This window comes from Diceros bicornis, chromosome 6 (genome assembly GCF_020826845.1).
Source record: "Diceros bicornis minor isolate mBicDic1 chromosome 6, mDicBic1.mat.cur, whole genome shotgun sequence".
NCBI lineage: Eukaryota > Metazoa > Chordata > Mammalia > Perissodactyla > Rhinocerotidae > Diceros > Diceros bicornis.
Genome location: NC_080745.1, coordinates 34,589,494 through 34,614,967, shown reverse-complemented (window position 1 = coordinate 34,614,967; position 25,474 = coordinate 34,589,494). Strand labels below are relative to the sequence as shown.

The 25,474-nt window shown below is 57.3% G+C and overlaps 2 protein-coding genes across 4 annotated transcripts in view; one reads left to right on the top strand and one right to left on the bottom strand.

Moving 5' to 3' along the window:
* Window positions 1-25,474, top strand: part of LOC131407585 (cadherin-23-like) — a 326,276-nt gene that overhangs the window by 287,286 nt on the left and 13,516 nt on the right. The window contains exons 21-27 of the mRNA XM_058544366.1: window positions 462-569; window positions 6,884-7,073; window positions 7,417-7,562; window positions 10,016-10,235; window positions 11,993-12,145; window positions 14,204-14,317; window positions 17,541-17,689. Of these exons, the coding sequence (XP_058400349.1) occupies window positions 462-569; window positions 6,884-7,073; window positions 7,417-7,562; window positions 10,016-10,235; window positions 11,993-12,145; window positions 14,204-14,317; window positions 17,541-17,689 (1,080 nt within the window). The remainder of the gene's footprint in view (window positions 1-461; window positions 570-6,883; window positions 7,074-7,416; window positions 7,563-10,015; window positions 10,236-11,992; window positions 12,146-14,203; window positions 14,318-17,540; window positions 17,690-25,474) is intronic.
* Window positions 18,315-24,593, bottom strand: C6H10orf105 (chromosome 6 C10orf105 homolog). Of its 3 annotated transcripts, none has more exons than XM_058543242.1 (2): window positions 24,510-24,593; window positions 18,315-21,191 (listed from the first exon to the last, which is right to left on the bottom strand). In XM_058543242.1, exon 2 carries the CDS (start codon window positions 21,184-21,186, stop codon window positions 20,815-20,817), a length of 372 nt encoding a protein of 123 aa, XP_058399225.1. In that variant the 5' UTR covers window positions 21,187-21,191; window positions 24,510-24,593; the 3' UTR covers window positions 18,315-20,814. The 3 variants fall into 3 exon arrangements, with proteins under 3 accessions (XP_058399225.1, XP_058399226.1, XP_058399224.1); XM_058543243.1 differs by lacking the exon at window positions 24,510-24,593 and adding an exon at window positions 24,097-24,257; XM_058543241.1 differs by lacking the exon at window positions 24,510-24,593 and adding an exon at window positions 23,020-23,097.

Here is a 25,474-nt window from a genome sequence, read left to right as displayed (position 1 = left end):
ATCCTCAGTGCCCTGTTCTGTCACGAGAGGCCCCTGCTAATAGGATTCAGAGCTCTATAAATAATTTACCCAGCTGCCAGGTGAGCAGGGAAATTGCTTGGCTTGTAGCTGAGACTGACTGGGAAGCTCAAGAGATTTGATTGGACTCCCCATCCCAGACCTCCCTCACCCTGTCAGACACCTTCAGCCAAGACTAGGGGTAGGGTGGGAGAAGTCCCAGGTCACAGGAAGGATTTCTGGGTCATTTCATCCTTTCCCAGCCTCCTGATGGGACTCGGAAGGGTCCTGGCTCCCTCCTGTCCTTGGAAGTCCAGGCCCTGTCCCGAGGCCCCCAGGTTGGGTGGAGGTGGTGGCATTAATGCCAAGATGCCCCATAGGCATCTGAGTGTGTCCCCCTCATGGGCCCTGCCCTCGCACAGCTCAGCTAGGTGCGTCCCACAGCGCCCCTTGTGGCTTCACAGGTCAATATCACCCTCCTGGACATCAACGACAACCACCCAACCTGGAAGGACGCTCCCTACTACATCAACCTGGTGGAGATGACCCCTCCAGACTCTGACGTGACCACGGTGAGTGGTGGTGAGACAGCAGAACTGCCAGGCCACCCTTCCTAGAGGGTGTTTGCCATTCCCTGTGAGCCCTATGGACCTGCCCTTGGGGGGCTGATGAACTTAATGTTTCCCTCTGAGCCAGCCCTTGGGGCAGAGTTCCAGAATCTCTCTTGCATTGTGCAAGATAGTCAGAGGTCAGGGGAAAGCCGTTACCCAGTCCTCAGGGACAGTGGGCTTCAGGCTTTGTCGGAGGGCGCGCAGGCAGCCCAGGGATGGTGCCAGGGGAGCTAGGGCCAGTTCAGCTTGTAGCCTCACTTGCCCTGAGACCCTAGGGCTCTGGCCACCCCCTCAGGAGAGCGCCCAGCCCTCTCAGCAAGTCAGGCCCCTCCCTCAAAGCGCACAAGCTTCAGCTCTGTCCAGCCTTCCCTTTACCGCTCTGTCACTGCCGCCATCGGCCTGGGTCAGCTCCCTCCAAGGCTGACTCCCAGCGGGGGGTTGAAGTTCACCCAGGGATCTCCTGGCACGGGATGTTCCAGGTTTGCACAGGCCCCTGTGCGTGCTGAGTGCGTGTACGCCGAAGTGCTGTGTGCAGGAATGTGACTTGTGGTGGGGAAGGGAGACATAGCCTTGGGGAATCCAGAATCGAGACTGATGTCCTGGGGAAGCTGAGGAAAGCCAGGGTCGAGCACCCCACTTGATCTGCTCTGCTCTGGGGTTCACATTTATGAGGCCTTCTCCTCCCCTCACCCTTGTGCTCCATTTTGCCTCATTTGGGGAGGCTTGTCCCAACGTCCAGGCCCACAGCCACCTAGCCAGCCTTAAGATGGCCACGAATCTCACAGCTCCTGGCCACCCCATGTATTGAAGGCCTGGGATGGGCCAGGCGCTGCACTGGGGGCCTCTCATGAATTCTCTGTCATCCTCATAATGTCACATGGCAGACGGACTCACTGCTCCCTTTGGACTGTGGAGGATACTGAGGCTTACAGTGTGAGGGGCTTGCCAGAGCTGGTAAGGTCCCAGAGCTAGTAAGAGGTCGTGCCAGGACTCGAACCCAGGTCTGTCTGACTTTGAAGCCACCTAGCCCAGCCCGTATTCCTTTGCTGGCTCGGGAGTGCCCTGGCAGGTGGCCCAAGCCCTGAGAACTGGAGAGCTGGGGTGGGACGGGAGAAGGGTGGTGACTTGCACACCCAGTTCTCCAGGAAAGCTGCCCCTCCACCCTCCCAAGCTCAGGCAGCCTTGGGCTGGTAATGCCTGGCTTCCCCGCCCCCAGCCCTCATCAGCTACACCCCATGGTGACAAGGTCCCCCGGGGTCTAGATGGGAGAGGATATCAACCTAGACAGAAGGACAAAGAGAGGGGGAGGGTTGGCAGTCACACTTGTTCTGCCCTCCTTTCCACGTGTCCAAGATCTGAATGGTTCTCAGCTGGTGTGCGGGTCCCCCTCCCAGAGATTCCAGTAGGTTGGGGGCCAGGGGTCTGGAATCGGTGGTTTTTCAGAGCTCTGAGTCGGAGGATTCCTTCCAGCCCGGGGCCAGATTTGGAAACCACCACCCTGGGCCATTTCCACAGCTTTCTAGGGCTTCAGAGCTGATGGGTGCTCTCTGCTGCCACCTTGTGGGCTCTAGCCCAGGAAGCCCCAGGCAGGGACCCCAAGAGGGCTGGATGCCCACCTCTGAACACCTGTCTGGTCAACTCTTACCCTTGCTTTATGTTTCTGGGAAGTTCCTCCCAGAAGGAATTGAGGGGCAAGTGAGGAAAGGGTCTCTGGGAGAAAGTGGCTGCATGGGACACCAGCCAGGGGAGCCGTTACTGAAGAGTCCACCTGCTGGGCAAAGAGTAGATCTGCTGGGCTGGGCATTTCCCAGATCTGGTCCCCAGTGGCCTTCTCAGGGTCTCCAGCCTTTCCTCACATCCTTCTGGGCCATGAGCAGGTGTGGACAGTGGGCCAGGGGCCTGCTGCCCAGCACCTCCTCCCTCTCCAGGAAACCTCAGCAAACCTTCAGTGAGCACTCACTGTGTGCTGGGCCCCGAGCTCAGCAGTCTCAGGGAACAGGAAGCAACACTCCTGCTCTGCTCAGGGAGCTTCTTGTCACTCTTTTGCTCAAACCCACCACTGCTTCCCATCCCACCCTACGTAAGAGCCAGAGGCTTTCCCAGAGCTACCTAGCCCACAGGTCACCCCACCTGTACCTCTGGGGAGACGGACGTGTGAGCCCACCCCTCAGTACAGAGTGGACGTGGCCTTTCTTCCCCTGGGCACAGGGTGGGCACAGGATTGGGCTACTCAAGCTTTCCAGTGACCCAGGGTAGTGTTGAGACGTAAAAAAAGTATAATGACTCAGAAGTTCAGAAAGAAAAGGGGAAACCAAAATTAAAATTGTTCTGTTAAAGATCTACCAAATATATTATGACAACTTTAATAATTATGAAATTTAGTGTTTGTAAAAATTTCAGTACATTTGAGGACGAATTATAGGTTAAATTTTCCAGAATTCTTGAGAATTTTCCAGAACTCTCTGGAATTCCCAGTTACGTGTGGTGATTGCCAGGACACCAGAAATCAAGAAGCCAATACATTAATTGAATTTGTCATAGCAAAATAATTTCGAAAGGAATAGTCATAAAAATTCTTTCAAATTGTATAGCTGTGAAATGTATGTGTGCATATATATGTGGGTACATGTTAGTACCTTGAGGGGACCCCCAGGGGGCTTCTGAGGCCCCGGGTGAGGTAGGGGCGGTGGCTGAGGTGTGAGAGGAGGCTGCAGGGGAGGGAACAGCTAACCCAGAGGTGACATCAGGAGGAGGTGATATTTGAATAGGACCAGCCCACATCCTGACTCATCTCCCACCACCCTCCCACACCCACCATACTCCTCCCCACAACACACACAGTGGCCTCTCAGTTTCCTGAACCCACTAAACTCTTCTACATCAGGGCCTCTGCACAAGCTCTCCCTGCCCCCAGAGTGTTCTTCCTCTTCTCCTCACCCCTGCTCTTTCCATGGCTGGTTCATTCTCCTCTGTCTGTCCCAGCTTAAAATACCCCCCTGCAGAGAGGCCCTCCCTGACTACCCCGCCTTAAGTAGCTCTGCCCTCTCCACACTCGTATTCTTTCAGAGCTGGTCCCACAGTCTGTATGTGTTTGTTAGGTTGCTTGCTTATTAAGAGGGAACCTAGCTTTGTGATTAAGTGGACAACCTCTGGTACCATAATGTCTAGGCTCTAATCCCAGTCTCACCATTTTTCCAGCTGTGTGACCTTGGGCAAGTTACTTAACCTCTCTGTACTCCAATCTTCTCATCTGAAAAATGGAGATAGCTAGAGTCCCCACTGACAGTGTGGTCAGCACTTAGTGAGCCAGGATACACAAAGTGTCCTGGCACATGGGGAGTGGTTGATAAAGGATGGCTGTCATTATTATCATCGTCCGCCTCCCTGCTGGAATCACACCTGTCTGTCCACTGTTGAGCCCCAGTGCCCAGCACAATGCCAGGCACGTTGTAAGAGTTCAAAAGACTTGTGAATGAAAGTTGTCAGGGACTTTTGCTCACCTTCCTTCCGCACCCAGCAGGCCCCAGCTCCACCAGGTCGGGTTGGGTCTTCCTTGTCAGAGAGAGACCAGGGCGTGCGCTGCAGGACTCTCCCACGGGCCCCTCAGGAGGGGGTGCTGGCCCTGGGCCCTGGATCTGAGGCGTGGGCGAGCCCAGTGGTTCTTCAGAGCTTGTGTATAGACGAGTGTGTGCCTGCATTCGGGTGTACTTGGAGTTGGCGGGGCGTGTGTGTCTGCGTGCACACGTGTGCACCGAGGGCGTCCACCCACACAGGCGTGAGCTTGCCGAGTGGCCGTTCTCTGTTTGCAAGTGAGATTCTGGCCCTGCTCTCCCTCCGAGCTCCTGCAGCCACCTTCAAGGACCTGGCTGATGGGCACTGATTTAGAGCCTGTCAAAGCCCTCCAGCAAAATCGAGGAGAGGGAGAGGGAGAGCACTGTTCCCGTCAGGCCAGGAGAAAAATGAGGGGTGTGAAATGGGAAATATATGAGGGGAAAGTGGTGAGATTCTACAGAATCGCCCAGCAGGGAGCCTGCAGGAAGGGCCACAGCCCGCCGCCCTCTCCCATGCCCCGCCCCCACCCCGTGAACAGGAAGTGGCCAAGAGGCCAGAAATCAGAGCCCAGCCACCAACCAGGGTCACTTGGAAGCAGCCACCTTAGACCTCCTGGGGCACTCGGGTTGGGGGAGAGAAGAGTGGAAGCCCCGTCCCGCCCCCAAGTGAAACGGATCTCAGTGCGTTCAGCAACAGGCTACTGGCCTGGAACAGGTCATTTAACTGCTCTGTACCTCAGTTTCCCCATCCAGAATAATGGGAATTAAAGACTATCTCCCTCCTCTGACTGTAGAGAGAAGCGTTGTAGAAACGCAAGGCTTGCTGGTCTCCTTCGTCCGTTAGTAGAACGACTTTGCCCGGCTGAAGTTACACCTGGAGTAGCTAGGAGCCCTGTGGTCAATACGGGGTGATTGGGTCCCCATTACAGAGGCTGGGGAAACTAAGGCAACATGCCCACAGCACAGTGAGGGCTCCTCAGGCCTGGAAGGCTACAGCCTCCCCCACCCCTGCCCCTTGGTGCAGCAAAGCTGGGAAGGGAGGGTGGCTGAGCAGAGTGGGCTGGGAGTAGGGCTGCCTCCCCCTCTGGAGCAGAAGAGGGCCTGGAGCGATCAGGGTCATCAGCGGCATCGGCCTCCCCCCCCCCGGCCTCCCCGGGGCCTAGGGGCAGATGGGAGCCCTCAGCCAGGGCAGCCCATCTGTCTGTTCTGGTCTGGTGGCCCCACAGACACCTCGGCTGGGGATTAAGCCAGAGGAGGGACAGATTCTGCTGCCAAAGCACAAAAGGCCCCGCATCAAGTAAGATGAAGGAGCTGACGAGGTCAGACTGTCATCGCCGAGAGCCCTGGAATTAAGAATGACACTGTCCTGATGTGACCCTGGGGACTGCGGTCACCCCCTCCATTGATCTTGTCCACCTCTGGTGCCACAGTGGCCCCTGGGGGGGGAAGCTGGGGGTGGGTGCCATGCTGTCCTGGGACCCTAGGAGGCCTCCAGGGTGGGAGCAGGGTTGGCCCCAAGACTGGTGCTGTGTGACCTTGAGTCTAGCCCTGGCCTCTCTGAGTCCTGCTTTCCCCTTGTGGGAGGTGGACAGCTGGAGAAGTCCCCTGCAGAGCGGGGGCTTGGCGGGCACAGGACCTGGGAGAGAATGGGCTGTGGGGTCTGTTGCCCTGCATTAGGACAGTGCTGAGTGTGGACCTTTTAGGGGGTGAGGCTTACAAGTGAGGAACCAATGGGGGCTGGACAGTTAAAGGGGCCAGCGTGTGGGGGGCCCTGTGCTGAAACCCTCCCCCTCTGGGGGATGGCACTCCCCACCTCCAGGGAGACTCAGCCTCTCTCCCCCTCCCCCAGCCTCCCCTCCCAGCCTCATGACTGTCCCAACTTGCTGGGACCACCCCCTCCGAGCTGGGTGGCTTGTCCATGGCCCCCTTCCCATGCCCCGTCCTCCCTGGTGTCACAGAGGCCTAATCTCTTCAAATCGCCTCATAAGCAAAAGCTCCAAAGGAAGAAAGAGAAGGTTTGGTGATGAGGAACCCAGTTCCCAAAATCCAGAGTTTCAGTTTCTTCCAAAAGCTCAGGCAAGCCTTCAGACTCCCCAGCCCCTACCTAGAAGAGTTCCATGGTCATGGACCTACTGGGGCTCCCCTGCTCTCCCAAAAGCCCGTGAACATGTCACTCTGCGTGTCTGGAGAAGAAGGCAGTGCTGCCTGCTGGCTACTCACGTGGGCTCTGGAGGGACCCAAAGCCACTTCCTGCCTGGGAGACCTGGGGAGCCTCGCTGAGCCCCATCTGTGATATGGGCATAATTTAGGTATCTACCTCATAAGGCTGTTGACACGGTACGTGGAGGGGACCTGGCATTTATGAGATATTGGGAGCCTCCATATGCCGGTGTGCTAGGCATTGCTTTTACGGATCAGAAGGCCGAAGCTTAGGTGGGGAAAGGGGCTTACCAAAGGTCACAGCTGAGTGAGTGAAGAAGCCAAGGAGCCCACGACTTCTGCTGATGCATCTTCTGAACCTCCTGCCTCCCAACCCCCATCAGACTCCCTGCTGGAGCCAGGAGGGAGGCCCAGTTCGTGTGTCTGAGCCAGGATGCCTCCTGCTCCCAGGCAGTGGGGAGCTGGGACGTGGGCGTGAGCTCGCACAACCCAGGCAGGCAGCCTGGGGCACAGAGACACCCTCCCTGGGCTGGGCTCAGTGGAGTGTTGGTTCCCTCCGGGCAGGTGGTGGCCGTGGACCCAGACCTGGGGGAGAATGGCACCCTGGTGTACAGCATCCAGCCACCCAACAAGTTCTACAGCCTCAACAGCAGCACGGGCAAGATCCGCACCACCAACGTCATGCTGGACCGCGAGAACCCCGACCCCCATGAGGCGGAGCTCATGCGCAAGATCATTGTCTCTGTCACTGACTGTACGTGCCCTCTGCTGCTCGCAGCCCCATATACCTGGGCTGTGGCCCCTGACACTTGGCCTGGGGACCTCCGCTGGTGACTTGTCCTCTAGGCGTCCTGGGGCCTACTGTGTCTTGATCCCTAAGAATGGAGTTACACCCACTTCCCAGTTGTGACCCCCAGGGCACCCTCCAGGGTTGGAGGGAGTTGGGGGTGCAAGGCCCAAGCTGTTGCCTGGAGGGACCCCTGGGGTGGAGGGTCACGGAACCTGTCCCCCTCTCTCCACTCATCTTTCTCCCTGTCTCTTTTTCTCATGCACCCCTTTTTCCCTCCCCTCACCTCCCTCTGTCCCTGGTGCCCCAGGCGGCAGGCCCCCTCTGAGAGCCACCAGCAGTGCCACAGTGTTCGTGAACCTCTTGGACCTCAATGACAACGACCCCACCTTTCAGAACCTGCCTTTTGTGGCCGAGGTGCTTGAAGGCACCCCTGCGGGGGTCTCCGTCTACCAGGTGAGTTTCCCTTCCTGGCCTGAGGTCCTGCTCTCTGTCTCCCACCTCATCCCTCCCAGCCACCAAGGGGGCAGTGGGTGCCATGGGTGCCCAGCCTCGTGCTGAACACTTTGCAGGGGAGGGGCAGGGGTTGCCAGCCAAGACCACCAGACAGGACACAATCCACGCAGGCTTGGAGATCCAGTGCTCTGAGAGATGGTAATGGAAGTCTCCTGGAGGAGGAGGAGCTTGAGCTGGGTCTTGAAAGACAGGTGGATTTGGAGAGGTGGAGGGAAAGCACCACAGGAGATGGATCAAGACAGAGACAGGGAGGGAGGGAGGAAAGGAGGGAGGGAGGCAGAGACAGAATTCTGGGAAGCCAAATCAGAGAGTTTCTCAGAGCATGATTACGGAGGTCTGGCCCAAGACCCTCAACACCCTAAGGTGGTTCTGCAGGTGGTTCTAGAACACAAAGAAGGTCGGATGAGTATAGCCCAGGCACCCGCCCTCCAGGACAGCCCTCCATCCTGTGCTCTTCCGTAAGCCCCCAAGGCAGCTCCACAGAGTGGGTGGGACTCTTCTCACTTTGTAGGAGACTTAAAGAGACTTGCCCAAGTCCCTGTGGCCAAGAAGAGGTAGGGCCCAATCTTGAACCCGGCCCCTCTGACTCTGCTCCATCACCCTTCTGGGCAGGGAGGCCCTGAAGGTGCTGGTTCAGGGGAGCTGATGCCCTAACAGGGGCTGTTTAGGAACGCTGGAAGGTCCTCATGGTTAAGAGCATGGGCTTTGGAGTGCAACCCAAAAGGGTGTGGATCGCAACTCCAACATCCGTGTGCTGTGTGACTTAGAGCAAACAACTTAACCTCATTGAGCGTCAGTTTTCTCACCTGCGAATAGAGATCATAACAGTACCTTTCTGGCTGTGCTGTGGGGACTCAGGTGTGAAGCGACCTGGCACTTGGACTGCAGGAGACACACAGTGGTTGATGTGTTCATTATGTGTCTATCATGAGGGTGTATACCGGGAAGACAGCGGGATCCAGTGACAAAGGGTTAGCCTGCTCCCATTTGAAGAAGACAGAGTTGCTTGTCGGGATGCCGGAATGGGTGACCTGGCAGTGCCCTGCAGACCCACTGTGCCTCAGTTTCTTCGTCTGTAAAAGGAGATAAACAGGGTTCTTTGACAGATTCCAGGGAGCATTGTCTCCCCAGCAGAACATTCACCCCAAAACCCCAGCAGGGGGAGCCGCGATCCAAGGAACAGCAGCTGGTCCCTGAGGAGGGGTCCCCAAATGGGGGTGGTGACAGAGTGAATGAGCCCCCAGACCCAGATCTCCAGGGCTCCCACATGGCAGAGGAAGGAGGTGTCCACCAGTACAACTTCTGGTTCACAGAGGAACTGGCTCAGAGTCACAAGAAGATGGTCGAAGGAGCTGGGAGGATTTAACTTGGAAACTGTCTTCAGACACAGGAAAAGGGTTCTGACTTGAGCTGTGCAATTCCCCTGGTCCCATCTGGGAACTCAACAATCCTTCTGCTGGATGTGCAGAACGTTCTGCAGGGATGAGAGCGGTGTGCAGATAAATTAGAAGTAGTGAGCCCCCCATCCTGGAAAGCATTCAAGCTGAGTCTGGACACCCTCTTGTCCAGCTTGCTTGGTGTGAGTTAGACCAGGTGACCTTGATGTTGTCTTTCAAGCCTAAGAGGCTTGGCTTGATCCAAAGCTCTTATTTTAACTGTTTTACACATTTTTCTCAAATGGCTTGAACTCTCTTCTGTAGAACTTCCAACACATCAGGGTCTTGAGTCGGGACATCCCTCATCAGGACCGGAGGTGCAAATGGGACGGTGTGGGGACCTGAGAGGAGGCTGGCCCTCACATGGCCTCAAATGGCTTTTTAAAATAATCATCAACTCAAGTGACTTTTAAAAACTGCTCCTTGATATCATCGTATTTTTATTGTTGTTTTACAAATCAAAACAATACTAAGCAGGGGAGGGAATCCTGTTAACTGAGGGTCCTGTGTGGTGGAGCTCCACGTAATCGGAGGGCTCTTTGGGCTGTGACGACTGCTCCAAGCCAGGGTCGTAGGGCCGAAGGGTGAGGACGCTGCTGCCTCACTGCAGAGTCCCGAGGACCTGGAGCCGGCTGGGTAAATCTGAGAGGACTTCCTAACAAGGAGACGGGGCTTGGAGGGGGAGGGCTCTGGGGCCCTGGACTCTTGTTCTAAAGAGTCCCTCCCCACCCCTGGCCCCCCTTAGTGCATCTGGATGCCTTCAGCTCTAACAGGCTGCCCTCTAAGAGAACATCAGGGAGGGGAGGTTGGGGATAGTAGCCTGGCCTGAGGTCCCAAGGGGAGCAGGTATGTCTGGCTGGAGCCGAGCGTGGGAAGGAGGGGAGTGGGGGCACTTCTCAGGGCAGAAGTGTCCATCCTGGCGTCCCCACCCCTCACCCGGCCCCTCCCCTCCCTCAGGTGGTGGCCATCGACTTGGACGAGGGCCTGAACGGGCTGGTGACGTACCGCATGCAGGTGGGCATGCCCCGCATGGACTTCCTCATCAACGGCAGCAGCGGCGTGGTGGGCACCACCGCCGAGCTGGACCGCGAGCGCATCGCCGAGTACCAGCTGCGGGTGGTGGCCAGCGATGCAGGCACGCCCACCAAAAGCTCCACCAGCACGCTCACCGTCCGAGGTGAGAGGGGCGGGGCCAGGCGGGGTGGGGAGACAACGACTCCACTGCTGTCCACGGCCCATGTGGGCACGGGCTGCCTTGCTAATGGGTCGTCCTCCCCAACTGGAGCCATTCAACCCAGCAGAGCCTTCCCTGTCTCCACGAGTCAGAAATGCCAGCAGAGGGCCGGCCCCGTGGCTTAGCGGTTAAGTGCGCATGCTCTGCTACTGGCAGCCTGGGTTCAGATCCCGGGCGCGCACAGACGCACCGCTTCTCCGGCCATGCTGAGGCCGTGTCCCACATACAGCAACTGAAAGGATGTGCATCTATGACATACAACTATCTACTGGGGCTTTGGGGAAAAAAAAAAGGAGGAGGATTGGCAATAGATGTCAGCTCAGAGCCGGTCTTCCTCAGCAAAAAGAGGATTAGCATGGATGTTAGCTCAGGGCTGATCTTCCTCAGAAAAAAAAAATATATATATATAGATCTATATAGATCTATATATATATATGCCTTCTCCCCACCTGGCCACCGGGCCAGGTCTCCCTCTTTGATCCCAGTGACAGCAGAGAGGGCTTGAGTATGGGTGGGGCCCTTGGGGTCACGAGCAGGGGTTCAGAGCCCTTTCTCGTCTCTGTAAGCCCAGAGTTTTCATTTGGAGATGTAAAGGAAACCTTCCCCTCCCATGTGTGTGAAACGCCTGGAATCACAGTGGAAGGGCATGACCCTGGGAAGAGGACAGCTGGGATTCCCAGACTCCCTAAGATTCCTCATCTCCTTGGGGCCCTCTCCATAATTCCCACTGACTCCACTCTCCATCAGGGTGGGGCCAAGGAGAGTTACTATTTCTGATCCACTCTTGCTGTATCTTTAATTCTTGGGACAAAACTGGGACACTGACATGAGCTGTTGCCAAAGGGCCAGGAATAACCCCAGGGAAATAAGTGCACAGTGTAACGGGCAAGATGTGGCCTGTTCTCTGGGGCAGCCCCGGTCCCATCTTGGCTCCTGCCAGCCTCATGGGATGGGGGCGGGGTGGGGGGTGGTTAGCTCAGCACATTCACCCTCCTTAATCACGACCTGAGATGGGGAAGACTAGAGAGCTGAGCATTCTCTCTCCTGTTGGTCCAGGCTTGCCTTGTGGGTTCCTGGGGCCAGTTTGAGGACCCACTTCTGTGTCTATGATTGACAGGGAGGATGTCCTCCTCTCAGAGAGGAACCCAGAGGATTTTTCTCCAAGGCTCATCAAATGAGCCCGTCGTTTCTCCTGGTGATACCACAAAGAGTAGCCAATGTGGAGTGGGAGTCATTTCACTATGAAGCCCCATCTGCCAAAGAAATAGGGGCCTGGCATGCAGAGCTGAGAAAACAAAGCTGTAAGGGAAATTAGACTTTTTGGAGGGAAAAATCCTTAAAGCCAGGTGCTTTTCCTGGAACCCCATCACAAAGGGGTGTGGGAAGAGCTGAGAAATGGTCACTGTCCTCGTCATCACCATCATCATCGTTGTTAGGCACGCACTGGAGAGAGGCTGTGGGGTCTCTCCTCCCTGGGACAGCAGGAGCAGCCACAAGCCCTGGGGGAACAGGGACTGTGGGAGGGAGCTCTGGTCTGCTCTGCCCTGGCCTCAGCAGGCGTGGGGGCCCTTGGCTCATGACCAGGAGGTTGACCCCTAGGAAATTCGTTTCCTGTTGGTCGGTGGTGTGAGCCACTGCCTTTGGAGCTGGTCATTTAGAGGAGAAGCCAGCCTAGCCTTGTGTGCCGACTCTGCCCGCAGTGCTGGATGTGAACGATGAGAAGCCCACCTTCTTCCCGGCCGTGTACAACGTCTCTGTGTCCGAGGACGTGCCGCGGGAGTTCCGGGTGGTCTGGCTGAACTGCACCGACAACGACGTGGGCCTCAACGCCGAGCTCAGCTACTTCATCACAGGTGCGCCCTGCCTCCACCCCTGCCAGACGTGCCACCAGCCTGGGGTGGGGCCGGGGGACCGGGAAGAGTCCCCAGTCGGCCATCGGGCTTTAGCGCCTGTGGAGCCTCCCTGAGGATTTGCTCTTGGCTCTTCCCAAGGGCTTTGCGGCTGGACCCCTCTGCTCTGGCTCCTGGGGGCCCCCTGAACCTGTTGGGGGTTCAGGTCCTCTAGACTGAGGTTCAGTCTAGAGGAGGTGGAGCCAGTGACTCCTGGGGAGGAGCCCTGGCCCTCCCTCCACCCCACATCAGGGTGACAAAGCAGTGACTAGAGAAATGTGGCCTTGTCCTTCCCTGGGGAGCTTTACTCATGAGAATTCCCATCTGTTTAGAGGCAGATGGTTTAGATCTCCCTAAATGGAATGGGTTTAGCTCAAAAATGTCAAGTAGCTACCACCTGGAGAGCTGCGGAGAAATATTATGAAGCCGTGTCCTGACTCAACAGGGGAAAGGGAGCCATGATCGATTAGTGATGTCTGCCATGACAGTAGGCTTGGTAGCTGGTGGCAAACATGCCGTGTATTAGTCATTCCTGGATTGGAACAGTTTCGCAGCGTTCTCTCATGACACTTGAGAGGGCCTGGGATGCTTGGGGAAGGGGACAGTTCTTTCACATTCCTCAGCCCTCCCTTGGCCATTTTACTGGCTCAGTCTTCCCTCTGTCCATGGCCTGCCTGCAGCCACATTACGCACATGCTCATATGCACGTGTGTGCAAGCACATACCTGCAATGCACACACCAGCCTCCCTGACACCTCTCCCCCTGGAGCAAGGAATCCCGGGCTCACAGCCCATCCTCAGCTTGCTGCAGCCAAGGTGACCTCCCAGCCCTCAGCCTCTCCTTTCTAGATCCTTTCTCTCCTTCCCCTCTCCAAAGGGGCCCGGCACCCTCAGGACAGCTCCTCATGGTCTGGTTCCAAGACTGGCCCAGAAAAGGCTCAGTTATCAGGACCCCCATATGGCACCAGCCATGGTTCAGCCCCCAGCACCCCTTGTGTCTTATTTCTCCCCTGCGCCCTAGGAGCCAGATTGTGTCCGTCGCAGATGGTGCTTCAGACACCGGAGGGGGGAGATACTGGAGGCTTGGGGGCAGGGGGCTTTCCCCAGGGGCAAACTATGTAAGGAAATGGAGTACCTGCTGGCAGCCCCCAGGATGACTTCCCAGCACCCTGAAGTGGCCAGTTCCTGCTCACCTGAGAGCGCTCCCAGCCCCGGGATTCTCAGATTTTCATTCTGCATCTTCTTCGAGGAGCTGTGCAGTGTTCTGGTGCAAGCCAGCCCAAACCCAGTGCAGTGCCGCCCTCTGCTGCCCAGAACAGCACACTGCCGGCCAGCTGGCAGGGGCAGGGTCTCCACGCTGCTCTGAGGGGGCCCTTTCCTGACTCTCTTCTACCTGGGGGAGGAGACCCTCACACTTCCCGCCTGTCCCGGAACTCAGGAAGACTCAGTAACCCTGTCTCCTGTCCACCTGCCCCTACTCTTCACCGTGGAGCCTCTGGGAGTCCCCACTCAAGACCCCGAGATGAGGGACCTGGAGTATGCTCGGCTGACGCCAGAGTCCTCACCCACATGTAGAAGCCCCAACCCAGGTTGACCGCTCAGACACTTCTACCAGACAGACGGGCGGCAGAGTGGGGAGGCACTCAGACTGCTGGACCCCAAATAGGCGACCGTAACCCAGGGCAACACACAGAGCCTCACTAAAGGACCGTTTTCCTTCTCTGGGGAGACAGTGATGGTACGAATGAGACGAAATGGTCCACGTGAAGTGCCTGGTGCACCGTAGGTGCTCAATGAATGGTAGACCCTGGTGATTTCAGGCATTCGGCCCCGGCCTAAGCCTACACTGTCATCAGAGCCCCCCAGAAGCCTGTTCTCTGGCAGGGCTGAGTGGGCAGCACAGCCTTTCACACCCAGACCACCCCTGGAGTGTCCCAGCTGGAGGCCGAGTTGGTGCCACCGCCCTTTCCCTGGCCAGGAGCCTTATTTCCTGACTGAAGCTTCATTTTATTTTGCCCTTAGGAGGGAACGTGGATGGGAAGTTCAGCGTTGGCTACCGAGATGCTATTGTGAGAACGGTGGTAAGCCTGGACCGGGAAACCACAGCCTCGTACATACTCGTCCTGGAGGCCATTGGTAGGTACCAGCCCATTGCACACCATCAACACGGTTGTTCTGGGCGGAGTTCATGTAGAGTGCTCTTCCGGGGTCCAGCCAGGCCCAACCCCAGGAACCAGGCCTGAGCCAAAGGCTCTTTCCCGACGCCAGTGGAGAAAGGGCCACCAGACGCTCAGCGTATTACTGAGCACTTTCCGGGCTTGAGGCTCACTGCGTGGCGCCACATGCAAGACACTAAGATGCTGTGGCAGGAGCTATAGGAGAGTCGGATGGGAGACAAGCATGTAGACAAATCACTGCCAAACCAGGCAAAACAAGGCAGAATGGGAGAGAGGATGACACAAGGGTCACGGGCACAAAGGGTGGTGGAAACATAGCCAGGGGGCGAGGGTGATCAAGGAAGGCTTCTTGGAGGAAGTGGCATCTGGGAGTGCCTTTGGATCAGTTAGGACTCTTGTTGCAAATTTTAAAATACAATAAACTGATTTCAGCAACATGGGCTCACGATACCTGTCCCCCGGGAGATGGAGCTTCTGGTATGACTGGATTTGAGGCTCAGGCGTAGCCACCAGGCTGCAGTCTCTGCATTGGCTGGCCCTGCCTCCTGCATGTTGGCTTCATTCTCTGGCTCGCATGGTGACAAACTGTTGCTGCAGCCCCAGCCTTAATCCTCCTGGGTTCAAGTGCAGCAGCAGGGAGACGGCGGTTGTTTCTTTCCCAGTATCCCCAGCTGGAGCCCTTGGATGAGCTCTGATGAGTTCCATCTGCTCCAGCGCCTGTCTCTGAACTCCTCATCACGGTCAAGCAGGGGTGAGATGTGCTGGTTAAGTTAGGCCTAAATCCCATGCCTATCCCTGGAGCTAAGGGGACAGTCAGACTCGTCGAGAACCCCAGGTGTCAGAGTCGGGAAGGGAAGGTCCTCGGAGGGACCTTCTGGGCATGGACTTGCCTAAGAGGAAGGATGGTGCTGATGGGCAGAGATAAGGCTTGCCCACCGCCACCTTGAAGGCCCAGTGAGGCTTCAGTACGTGGAGAAGCGGGGAGGGCATTTCAGGCAGAGGAACCAGTCCATGCAAGGGCCTGGAGGTGGGGAAGAGGGGTATGTGTGTGTGTGTGTGTGTGTGTGTGTGAGCTGGCCCATGGTGTGGCATGCGCTGGGGAGCGGAGGCTGTGATCAGGTAAGGCTGGCTCACGGAGGCCTAAGTGTTGGGCTGGAAGTGTAGTCTTTGGTTTCCAGGCAGCAGGGAGCCCTTGAGAGCTCCAAATGGGAAGAAGGGTGTGGTGAGGCCTGTGTCCCCCAGATGCCCCTGCTCCTCCCAGGAGCACCCAGTTCAATGTTTGCCGAGAGCTCAGAGAGAGAGGAAATGAGCTCTGTGCTCACTCTCCCAGGCCCGCCCATGTCCACATGCATCTTCCCTCTGCCCTGCTCTCCTCCCATCCTGGGGTGGCCACACCACCCTCTGGAGACCCATCATCTCCCTGAGTCCAGCCTTCACGTCAGGATCTGGCCAGCAGGAGGGGAGGGCTCAGGCTCGGGCCTTCTAAGGGGCCTGTCAGCTCACACTGGCTCCGGCCAGGGCAAGTAAGCAGGACCCCCAGAGTGGCGGGAGGCTGGTCCTGGAGAGGAGCGTAGGAGGGTAGGATGACCAACCCCGGGATGGGTGACTGCACCCCAGCATGCGGTCAGCTGGCCTGGGGAAGAGGATGGAGTCACCCGTGGTCCTCAGCCAACTCCATCTGCCCGTACTCCTCCCTGGGGTGACTGTCCCTGCTTGGACGTGCAGTACTGGGCACAAGCTCCTTCCTCCAGGGAAAATGACGCAACAGCTGCCCCTGGGCTGAGCCACTTCCCCAGCCCTGGGAGGGTCCCGCAGGGAACTGAAGGGTAGAAGCCCTGGACGCCTTAGGCTGAGAGATCAGGAAGGGCTCATCGCTGCGCAGAGTCCACGGGCCGGGTCTGTCCTGCGGGCGTATTTGTTTGACCCATCTTGTGTTTCATAAAGAATGACAATTAGTTGTCAACATTTAAAAATGAGGAGATTTTATTTAAAAGCTCAGACATCCAATTTCTCTTGAGAAATCAGAAGCTCTAGTGTCACCGGGCCCATGCTGTGCCTGTCCACTGTGGACAGGGGCAGAGCACAGCAGCCCCTTGCGGGGGCCCCGCCAGGTGTGCACCGTGGATCTGACCCACCTGCCCCGATAGCAGTTGGGTTCGTCATCTCCGCACCTGCATCTGTTTCCTGGGCTGCTGCAGCAAGTTACCACAAACTTGGTGGCTTAAAAGAACAGAAATTTCTTCTCTCATGGCTCTGGAGGCCAGAAGTTCAAAATGAAGGTGTCAGTGGGCCATGTTCCCTCCAGAGGCCCTTGGGGGGGATCCTTCCTTGACCCTTCCCATTTCTGGGGGCTCTAAGTGCGCCTCGGCTTGTGGCTGCAGAACTCCAGTCTCTGCCTCTGCCGTAACATGGCCTTCTCCTCTCTGTGTCACATCTCCCTCTGCCTTTCCCTTATAAGGACCCTTGTCATTGGATTTATGGCCCACTCGGATAATCCAGTATACCTCATCTCAACAACCTTAACTTAATTACATCTTCAAGGACCCTTTTTCCCAATAAGTTTACATTCACAGGTTCCCAGGGATTCAACACGCCTATATGTTGGGGGGCCACCATTAAACCCACTTCATGCCTCAGTTTCCTCCTCTGTGGAATGGGGATAATAATAACAGTGCCGGGGCCGGCCCCATGGCTTAGCGGTTAAGTGCGCACACTCCGCTACTGGTGGCCTGGTTCGGATCCCGGGCGCGCACCGACGCACCGCTTCTCAGGCCATGCTGAGGCCACGTCCCACATACAGCAACTAGAAGGATGTGCAACTGTGGCATACAACTATCTACTGGGGCTTTGGGGAAAAAAAGGAGGAGGATTGGCAATAGATGTTAGCTCAGAGCCAGTCTTCCTCAGCAAAAAGAGGAGGATTGGCATGGATGTTAGCTCAGGGCTGATCTTCCTCACAAAAAATAATAATAATAATAACAGTGCCTGCTTCACAGGCTTGTCGTAAGGACTGCATGAGATAGAATGTGCCTGGGACATAGAAGGTACCGTTAGTGTGATTCCTAATCTGAGGAAAAGGGCCACCCTTGCAGAGGCCAGAGTGGGGGCATGAACAGGGCACGTGCCCAGGGAATTTGCCCCTCAGGCAGCTGCTGACAGCCCATCCTCCTTCATCTCCACAGACAATGGCCCCGTAGGCAAGCGGCGCACGGGCACGGCCACGGTGTTCGTCACTGTCCTGGATGTGAACGACAACCGGCCCATCTTTCTGCAGAGCAGCTACGAGGCCAGCGTCCCTGAGGACATCCCTGAGGGCCACAGCATCGTGCAGGCAGGTGGCCGTGGCCCCCCGGGGCAGGTGGCGGGCTGGGGGCAAGCAGGGCCACACTCAGCTCCAAGTGCATACACACTCGGTGGCATTGTGGCAGGGAGGGATGGAAACAGGAGAGGGTCCAGCTGCTGCTCTGGAGGTAGCTAGTGCTGTGGGGAATGGGGGACCCAGGCTCCCTCCTCCCTCCTGGGAAGAGTAGGCCCCCAGGTTATGTAGTCAAGACAGGGTCCTGGCTCCTGAAAAACAGAAGGAAGGCCTTGGCCCCCCACTCCCTCCCTCCCTCCGTCCCCCATAGCCCTCTCCTCATCCTCCACCCCACCTAGAAGGTCTTTCAGAGCAAAGAGGCCATGGAGATGTCACATTTTCCCGGAAAGCAGTTGAGAGGAGAGAGCCAGGGCCCAGCGAGGCCCAGAACAGAGCGGCTTTCACAGGGCGCTTGGCCGAAGCTCCCCTCTCGGGAAGTAAACAGGCACGAGAAGAATAGGCTCCTTTGCCCAGGGAGCAGAAGCAACAGCTCAGAGGGAGACAGGGGAGGCCCTGAAAATGAGGCTGGGGTGCCCTCCCCCACCCTGCCCTGGAGGCCTCAGTGCTGGATGGAGAGGGAAGCAGGAGTGAATTACCCTCTTCACCAGCTGCGGGGTTTCCCGTGGGTGGAGGCTGAGCCAAACACAGCAAATCTGGGCCTGTTCACCGGGACAGGCTCCCGGGCTTGGGAGGGGCAGAAGTGTGGGAGGCTGGGAGTGTGCCCACCTCCCTGCATTGGGGCCAAGAGGGGGCAGGAGAGGCCCTGAGAGTCCAGGGAGCCAGGGGGATTTGTAAGAGTCTGGTGCTGGTTTCCAAAGAAAGTAGGTGGAGGTTCTCTCCCTCTGGGCCTCAGCTGCTGGGGGCTTGGAGAGCACCCACCCTCCAAAACTGTGGGACCTCTTTCCCCCACACTGCCACTGCTGGCTCCCAGGCAGGTCCCCCAGGACCACCCTGGGGGCAGATGTAGGGGTGTGGCCAGACCTTTGAGAGCACCCTCCCCACCCCCAGCCTTTCCTTCCCCTTCAGGCCCCAGGGCAGCCTCACCCCCACCCCTGGTCTCCAGGAAGAGAAGGCCCACTGGCCAGGGGCTGACATGACGACTAACTGCAGGTGGAGTTCATCCTGGGATGACTCAGGGAGACCTGAAGGAGGGAACCAGGAAGAGGTTAACAAGCTGGATGGGAGGGGTCACAAAGCCCTGTGGGAGGAGGCTTGCCCCACTTTCTAACCCGAAGAGTTGGTTTCTATTTACACAATACTCAGCCTGAAATCCTAGAACGCGTAAGTAATATAGGGCAGCCCTCATTCTCCCTGTTTCTCAGGAGAAATTCAGGCACTGGTGACTTCTCCAAGGCACTGGAAGGAAGCTGCTGGCCTCACTCTGGCATCAGACTGGCCTGGAAGGCAGGCACAGTGGGCCTGTCCGTCAGGGCCTGCTTGGAGAGAAGGCTTCTCTGTAGGGGTGTCCAAGGGAAGACGAGGGCTCCCCCAGGACTCCTTCAGCTTTGAGGGGTGGGGACACCCCAGACTGGGCCACCCTGCAAGCAGTAAAGAGAGGGCCCGTACTTCCGTGCCCGGAGCTGGTGAGGCAGAGTGAGGGGTTGGACACAGTCTCGCTCTCTGCGAGCTCCCAGGCTTGTAGGAAGAAGAAGACACAAACAAGGATGACCCACCCCGCCAAGAGGAAGTGATCCCTGTCCTTCCTCCCAGGGGTGTGATGAGGAGGGGCAGTGCCAGGCAGGAGGTGGCTTTCAGCTGGATAGCAAAGAGGGCTTCACAGAGGGCATGCCGTGTGAAGCATAACCCACAGCCAGGCCGGGACAGGTAATTCAGTTTGCCTGGAGTCCTGGGTCAAGATGAGGCTAGAAAGATAGTTTGAAGCCAGTGCCCAGTGGGCGCCAAAGGCCAGACTAAGGAGTTCTGGCTTTCTCCAGCGAGCAGTAGGAAGCCAGTGAAGGTTTTGGAGCTGGGGAGTGGAAAAACCGGAGTTCACACTTGATAAGACTTGGCTAGCTGCACTATGGGTCACAGCGGGGTGGGATGGGGCAGCCCTGGGTGGGGCACAAGGTGGCCCTGGCCAGCTGACTCTCTGGGGCAGGAACGAGGCCACTCAGTCGCCCTCTACCCACTCTCCAAATTTGGGACCCAACCAAAGTGTTTGGCCCTGGCCTTGGGAGGAAAGGTTGAGGGTGTGGGATTCTGAGAAGCCCATCCTAGGGTGGGATTGCTTTGACAGGTACCCAGTCAACGAAGCAATTGCCAAAAACACAGATAGCACACCTGAGGTCCCCCAGCTGTCCTGGAGAGCTCAGGACCCTCCCTCCTGAGGAGCTACTATGATGTGTCCTCAGAGCCCAGGTGGCATCACCTCCAGCTGCTGGCAGTGCCTCCTGCCGTTCTGACACAGCACCAGTCCTGGCCTCTGCAAGGAGCTTCTTAACCCATTCTCAGCCCCTTCATGGTCCATCTTGACGTGGGTGCATTGAAGGGGGGCCGCCGAGATGGCTGCCAGGATTGTGATTGGTAGGCAGTGCTGAGGGCCCCCTGCTTGCCCCTCCTCCCAGCAGGCACCCAGGCTTCAGATCCACCACAAGGGTGCTGGCTGCTTCCATGGATTACTGGGCGAACGCTGGCAGGCCAAGGAAATCCACGGAGAGAAGTCCCTGGGTTCCCTTTTGCCTTGGGCACTGAGTTGGCACAGAGAACAGGACAGTACCTTGCGCCCAGTGCGGGCTATTTCGCTTGGCTGGAGGGAAGCTTTGGCCATTCGGCAACCAGCACTGGAATCCGAGCTGGGCTTTGGCACCTGCAGGTGGGCAGGGCTTCTGCCGGGAGACTCGGGCTGAGGGTCTGGATAGCTGCAGGTGCTCAGTAATTGGGCCAGTAGTCTTGCAGCAGCCACAGCTAGAGGTTCTGCAGAGAGGAAGGTATTCTTCCAGGGCCACCTCTGGGAGAGGCCGTGGGCCTGCTACACAGGGAACCACTGGGCGTGGGCGTGTGGCCCAGGTTGCTTGGGCTGCTGTCCTCCTGCAGTCTGTGGTGCCAGGCTCTGTCTGAGGCAGGAGGATCCAGGGTGGATCCTGGATGGGAGGGACACCCCATCACATCTTGGTAGATTCCGTGCAGTCACAATTGTGGTTGTCATCGCAGTCCGGCAGGGGATGTCGAGGAGTGGGCCGGCCACGCCGGAAGCTGTGCAGGGAGCAGCGCAAGGAGCCCAGGCGCTTCCAGAGCCGGAGCTGGGGCTCGCTGGGGCTCCCAGGGTGGTGGGGCATGCACTCACGAGCCTGGCGGCGGCTTGGGTCCAATGCAGTGGGCTTGCAGAGGATCATGAACAGCAGACAGGTGGTCAGCAGGAGGAAGATGCAGGTCAGGGCAAAGAGCACGGGGAGGAGGTCAGCAGCCTCCGTGGGGCTCCCCGGAGTGACGGGAGCTGTGAGGAAGGCGAGGGGGCTGGGCCCCTCTGTGCTCATGGCTCCTGCAACAGGAATGGGACAGAAGCTCAGAGGCAAATCAGCTGGAGCCTGGGCTGGGGAGGGGGGACCATTGCTGGGGGCTGGGCACTGCTAAACCGGCTGCAGAGAGCATCATGGCCATTTCACAGGTAACAACAAAGAGGCCCAGCGATGTGACAAGTCCAAGGTCACACAGCAGGTAAGTAATGGAGCTGGGCCTGAACTCTGATCCTCTTTCTGCTACACGCCCCTGCCCACCTGCCATGGAGGAGACAGGAGGGTAATGCCTTCTGGATGAATTATAATGGAGGCTTAGACCTGAAGACTTGAGATCTAAGACCAACTCATCAATAAGTGGCTCTGTAATCAGGAACGAGTCATAGATTATAGGATGCTACACCTGGCAAGGACCCTGGCAATTCTCTAATAAGCCGCCAACTGGGGGCCCACCGGTGTGTTTCATTGCTTCCTTGTAGTGCTTTTATAAATTTAATTGTGAATATTTAAAAAACACAAAAACTAAAAGATTTCACATAAATATCTGAACGTCTGGCTTCTCTTGAAATTTCAGAATTTCAGCAGTGGCAACATGGGACCAGTTGCTGCCTGGCACCAGTGGCTGGGGCTGAGCGGAAGCTGCCCCCTTTAGACAGGGCTCTGGCCCCCAGCTCGCTGCACTCCCCCGCAGGCCCACCGCACACCTCACCTCACCTGCCTGGCCCCCTGGCCGTTCCTGTTGGTGCTTCCTGATACAGTCCAGCCTGCTCCCGTGACAAGAGAAGAAACTGAGGCCCAAGCAAGGAGGCCAAGCCCAAGGCCACACTGTGAGCCAGAGGCCAAGCAAAGAGCAGAATCAGGTTTCCCAACTTCTGGCCCTGTGGCCTTGCCCCACCTCTGGCTCCCAACCCTCTCTCAAGGCTCGCTGAGCTGCTCCGAGAACAGGTGGGAGATAACTCACAGAGAGCAACAAACAGAGTTCACGAGGTGGGGCGGGGCTCGAAACCTGCCCAGAGACACCAGTCACCTGTTGTCACTTAAGATCATCCCACTAGAGAGAGCATAACAGACGGTCCTTGGAGATGGACAGTCAGGCTGAACTTCTGGTTGAATGTGTCTGGGGTTGCAAATAAAAAGGCTCGCAGAGCCTGGCCGGTGGATAATGCGTGACCAGGGAGGACAGGTGGGCGGGTCTACCCGGAGCGCTGGCTGGGCCCTCCCGAGGAGCTGGAGGAGCCTCGGCTGGGCTGATGGCACGCCAGAATGCCGGCGTGCAGGCCCGGGCAGTCGGCTCTTACGCTTTCCCAGGAGCGGCCAGGAATCTGGATTTTTAGGCAAACGTTCCTGATGTTTAAATGTTGGCAACTAATTCAAATTTGGTTAAGGCAAGAGAGAAAAAAAAAAAAAAAAAAAAAAACACTGCAGAGGCCAAACAAACTTGATTCCAAAAATATTTGTAATGAATTTTCAAATATTTAAAACACTACGACAGGCCGAACAAAACATGTAAGCAGGATACATCCAGCTTGCAGGCCAGCATGTGTGATCTTTGATTTCTAGAAACACAGGACAGGAAATCCAAAAAAAGGTCTAATAGAAAATAATCATTTATCTCTCTCTGGCCTGGGAGCCGTTCATGCCACTGGAGATAGCAGGTTGCCGTCCTTTTCCCAGCTCGCAGCTTAGTCTAACAGTGGAGTTTCCAGCACCAACACTCAGCAGGAGGAAGCCCTTCAAATCATGCCCATGCTCTGCATGTGGGCCACAGAGTCCCTGTCAGTGGGCAGTGGGGAGTAGAGAGTGGCCACCCAGCTGCCACCCTCCTGAGCCCCCGTCCCCACCCCAGACACTCACCAGCAGCCGCAGGACCCATCTCCGGGCTCCCTCCGCCCAGCCTCCTTTCTGCATGCAACCTCACCCTGTGCCCAGCTGACCGAGGGCATTCAGTGCACCCCACCCCAGTCCCACCCATTCTCTGCTACCACTCCTTCCAGCATTTCCAGACAGAACACGACCCCTCCTAGCTCCCAGCTGGAAACTTTGATGCCTGTCTAACTGCCCAGGGCCGCCGCTTTTCAGGCATTGGGCCTAGAGAGCGCATCTCTGACCTGGCAGTCACAGCCTTGTGTGGGTTGGCCTTTCCTTGAATCTGAGCAGGAAGGAGGCTGGGGTGCGCCCATGGCCATCTCCCATGGGGAGGAAAATGGCGGTTCCTCTATCCTACCCCGGGCAATGCTTGGCTGAGAGTAAGAAAAGAGCAGTCTGAAATGGGAGGTCTCGATCCTTCCAGGCCTAATGTCATTTCAAGGCCTTCACGTGCATCTGGAGACCCTATCAGGCTAGCAAAGCAGGTCCAGGCTTCAGCCCTTGGGGACACGCTTTCATAAAAAGATAAGTGAGGCTATAATTAGCGTCTGAGTAGTTCCCTTGGAAGCAAGAGATTCCAAAGTGCTTGAAAACATCAAGCCGCCCTCCTGGAACACACAGCAAGGCCAGCTGCCAGGCCCCCTTGACACTCCCTCTGACTAGCCAACAAGGCCCAGCTGGTTCCGGGAAAAGGCGGTCTCCACCAGACCAAGGCTAGGAGTCGTCCTGGGGGCAGTTGAAGCCTCTCTCTGCCTGCTGGAGCCCAGGGCATGCCCCAGGCCCTGCTCTGGATATCTCTCTGCAAGCTCAGTCTAGAACCTTCTTTCTTCCCTCAGAGGTCCGTAGAGCAGGGCTTATGAGCAGAGGGCACTGACCTCAGAGCACATCTTTCTGTGTGGCCTCGGCCTAGCCACTGCCCTTCACTGGGCCTTGTTTCCACTCTCTACTAAAGCAGAGGGATTCCCCAGGTCTGAGCTCACCCACACATCCTCCCCAGAGTACCCCAGCAAGGGTCTGGCCCCACTTTCCTCACTGAGCCTACTCCTGCAGCCCCCAAGTACTGACCTCGGAGCCAGCCCTCAGTAGTTCCGAGCTGGGAGGAGAGGTCTTCTCAGCTGTCCAAGGGAGGCCCAAGAAGCACCAGGTGCCACCCAGGACCCCAATCCTCCCTGGGCTCTGCCGTGTCCTGAGCCCTCAGCCAGGCCAGGCAGACTGGGCCGTCTCCCCTCACTCTCTAGCTAGACCTGGCTTTGTCTGGAAGAGTTTGGGCCCTGCCTTAGGGGAGGGGACAGCCAAGAGGGTAGGGATGGCAACTGGGCTGGGAAGAGGGAGAGGCGAGCCGTGCAGAGGAGCCGGGGTGCTCCTGAGCCTTGCCACGGTCTCACTCCAGCCTGTCTCCTTGGAGCCCTCTCAGGGGTGGAGGCGCTGGGGCGACACAGGGGGAGAGTTTCACTGCCTTTGTGGCCCCAGGCGCTCACCTTCCCCCTTGGACGTTGAATGGTACAGTCGGGCGGCAGCCAGCAGTCCGCTATTCAGTGCCTGCCAGCCTCCAGGTTACCGGGGAGAGGGTAGCCGCGCAGCGGGGAGGAACAGGAAGAAAGATGGGCCCTGGCAGCCCCTGAGGCCCCTCCTCCCTTCCTGCGGCGTCCCTGGGTGCCTCACCTTCCAGGCTTCTCCCTCAGCTTCCCAGAAAAGCACCTTCCTTTTGATGGTGTCTGGCTGCAGAAGGGAGGAGTGAGGGGCATTTTCAAAGGTCAAAGAGATCACAGGGCAGAAAGCACAGGATGTAGGGACAGCCAAGGCTGTGCTCCTCAAGTTTGGGTGGGCCATTGGCGACCCTCCAGGCGGTGGTTCTACACACACGCGCGCACACACACACATATGTGTCCCCCTCCCTCAGCTTCCTTTCTTCCTGGAAGCCAGAGCTTCTCTGGTAACCAGCTGCCTGCTTAGGAGCCTAAGCCTTAAGCAGCTTCCCTATCAGGGACTCCTAAGCTCCCAGAAATACAACACAGTGGGGGAGTTGTGGCTCTGCCCCACACCTGAGCCTGGGGCCCACCCCATTCTTTGGAGACCCAGTTTTTGGTATTTAGCTCTTCCCTCCTGCCTTTAGCCCTTGACTACAGAGAAGCATCCTCTGCACATCCCCAAATGGATGGGAGCCTTCCGTGGACTGTCAAAGTCCATTAGATGATTGAGGGGTCATCACATCCAGCCCCGTCTCTCTCAGATGACAAAAATGAGGTCCAGAGAGATGTGGCCTGGCCAGGGTCACCCATCAAGTTAGTGGGGGTGGGGATTTGGTGCTTCCCCCTCAAAAGGGTGGGCAGGCATGGGTAGCAGGCATCTGGTGCTGTGAGCAGCATCAGCCTAAAGATGTTCCCGATACCCAGAGCCCCCACTGGGATTCCTGCATCTTACCTCCCTCCCTTCACTGCCCCTC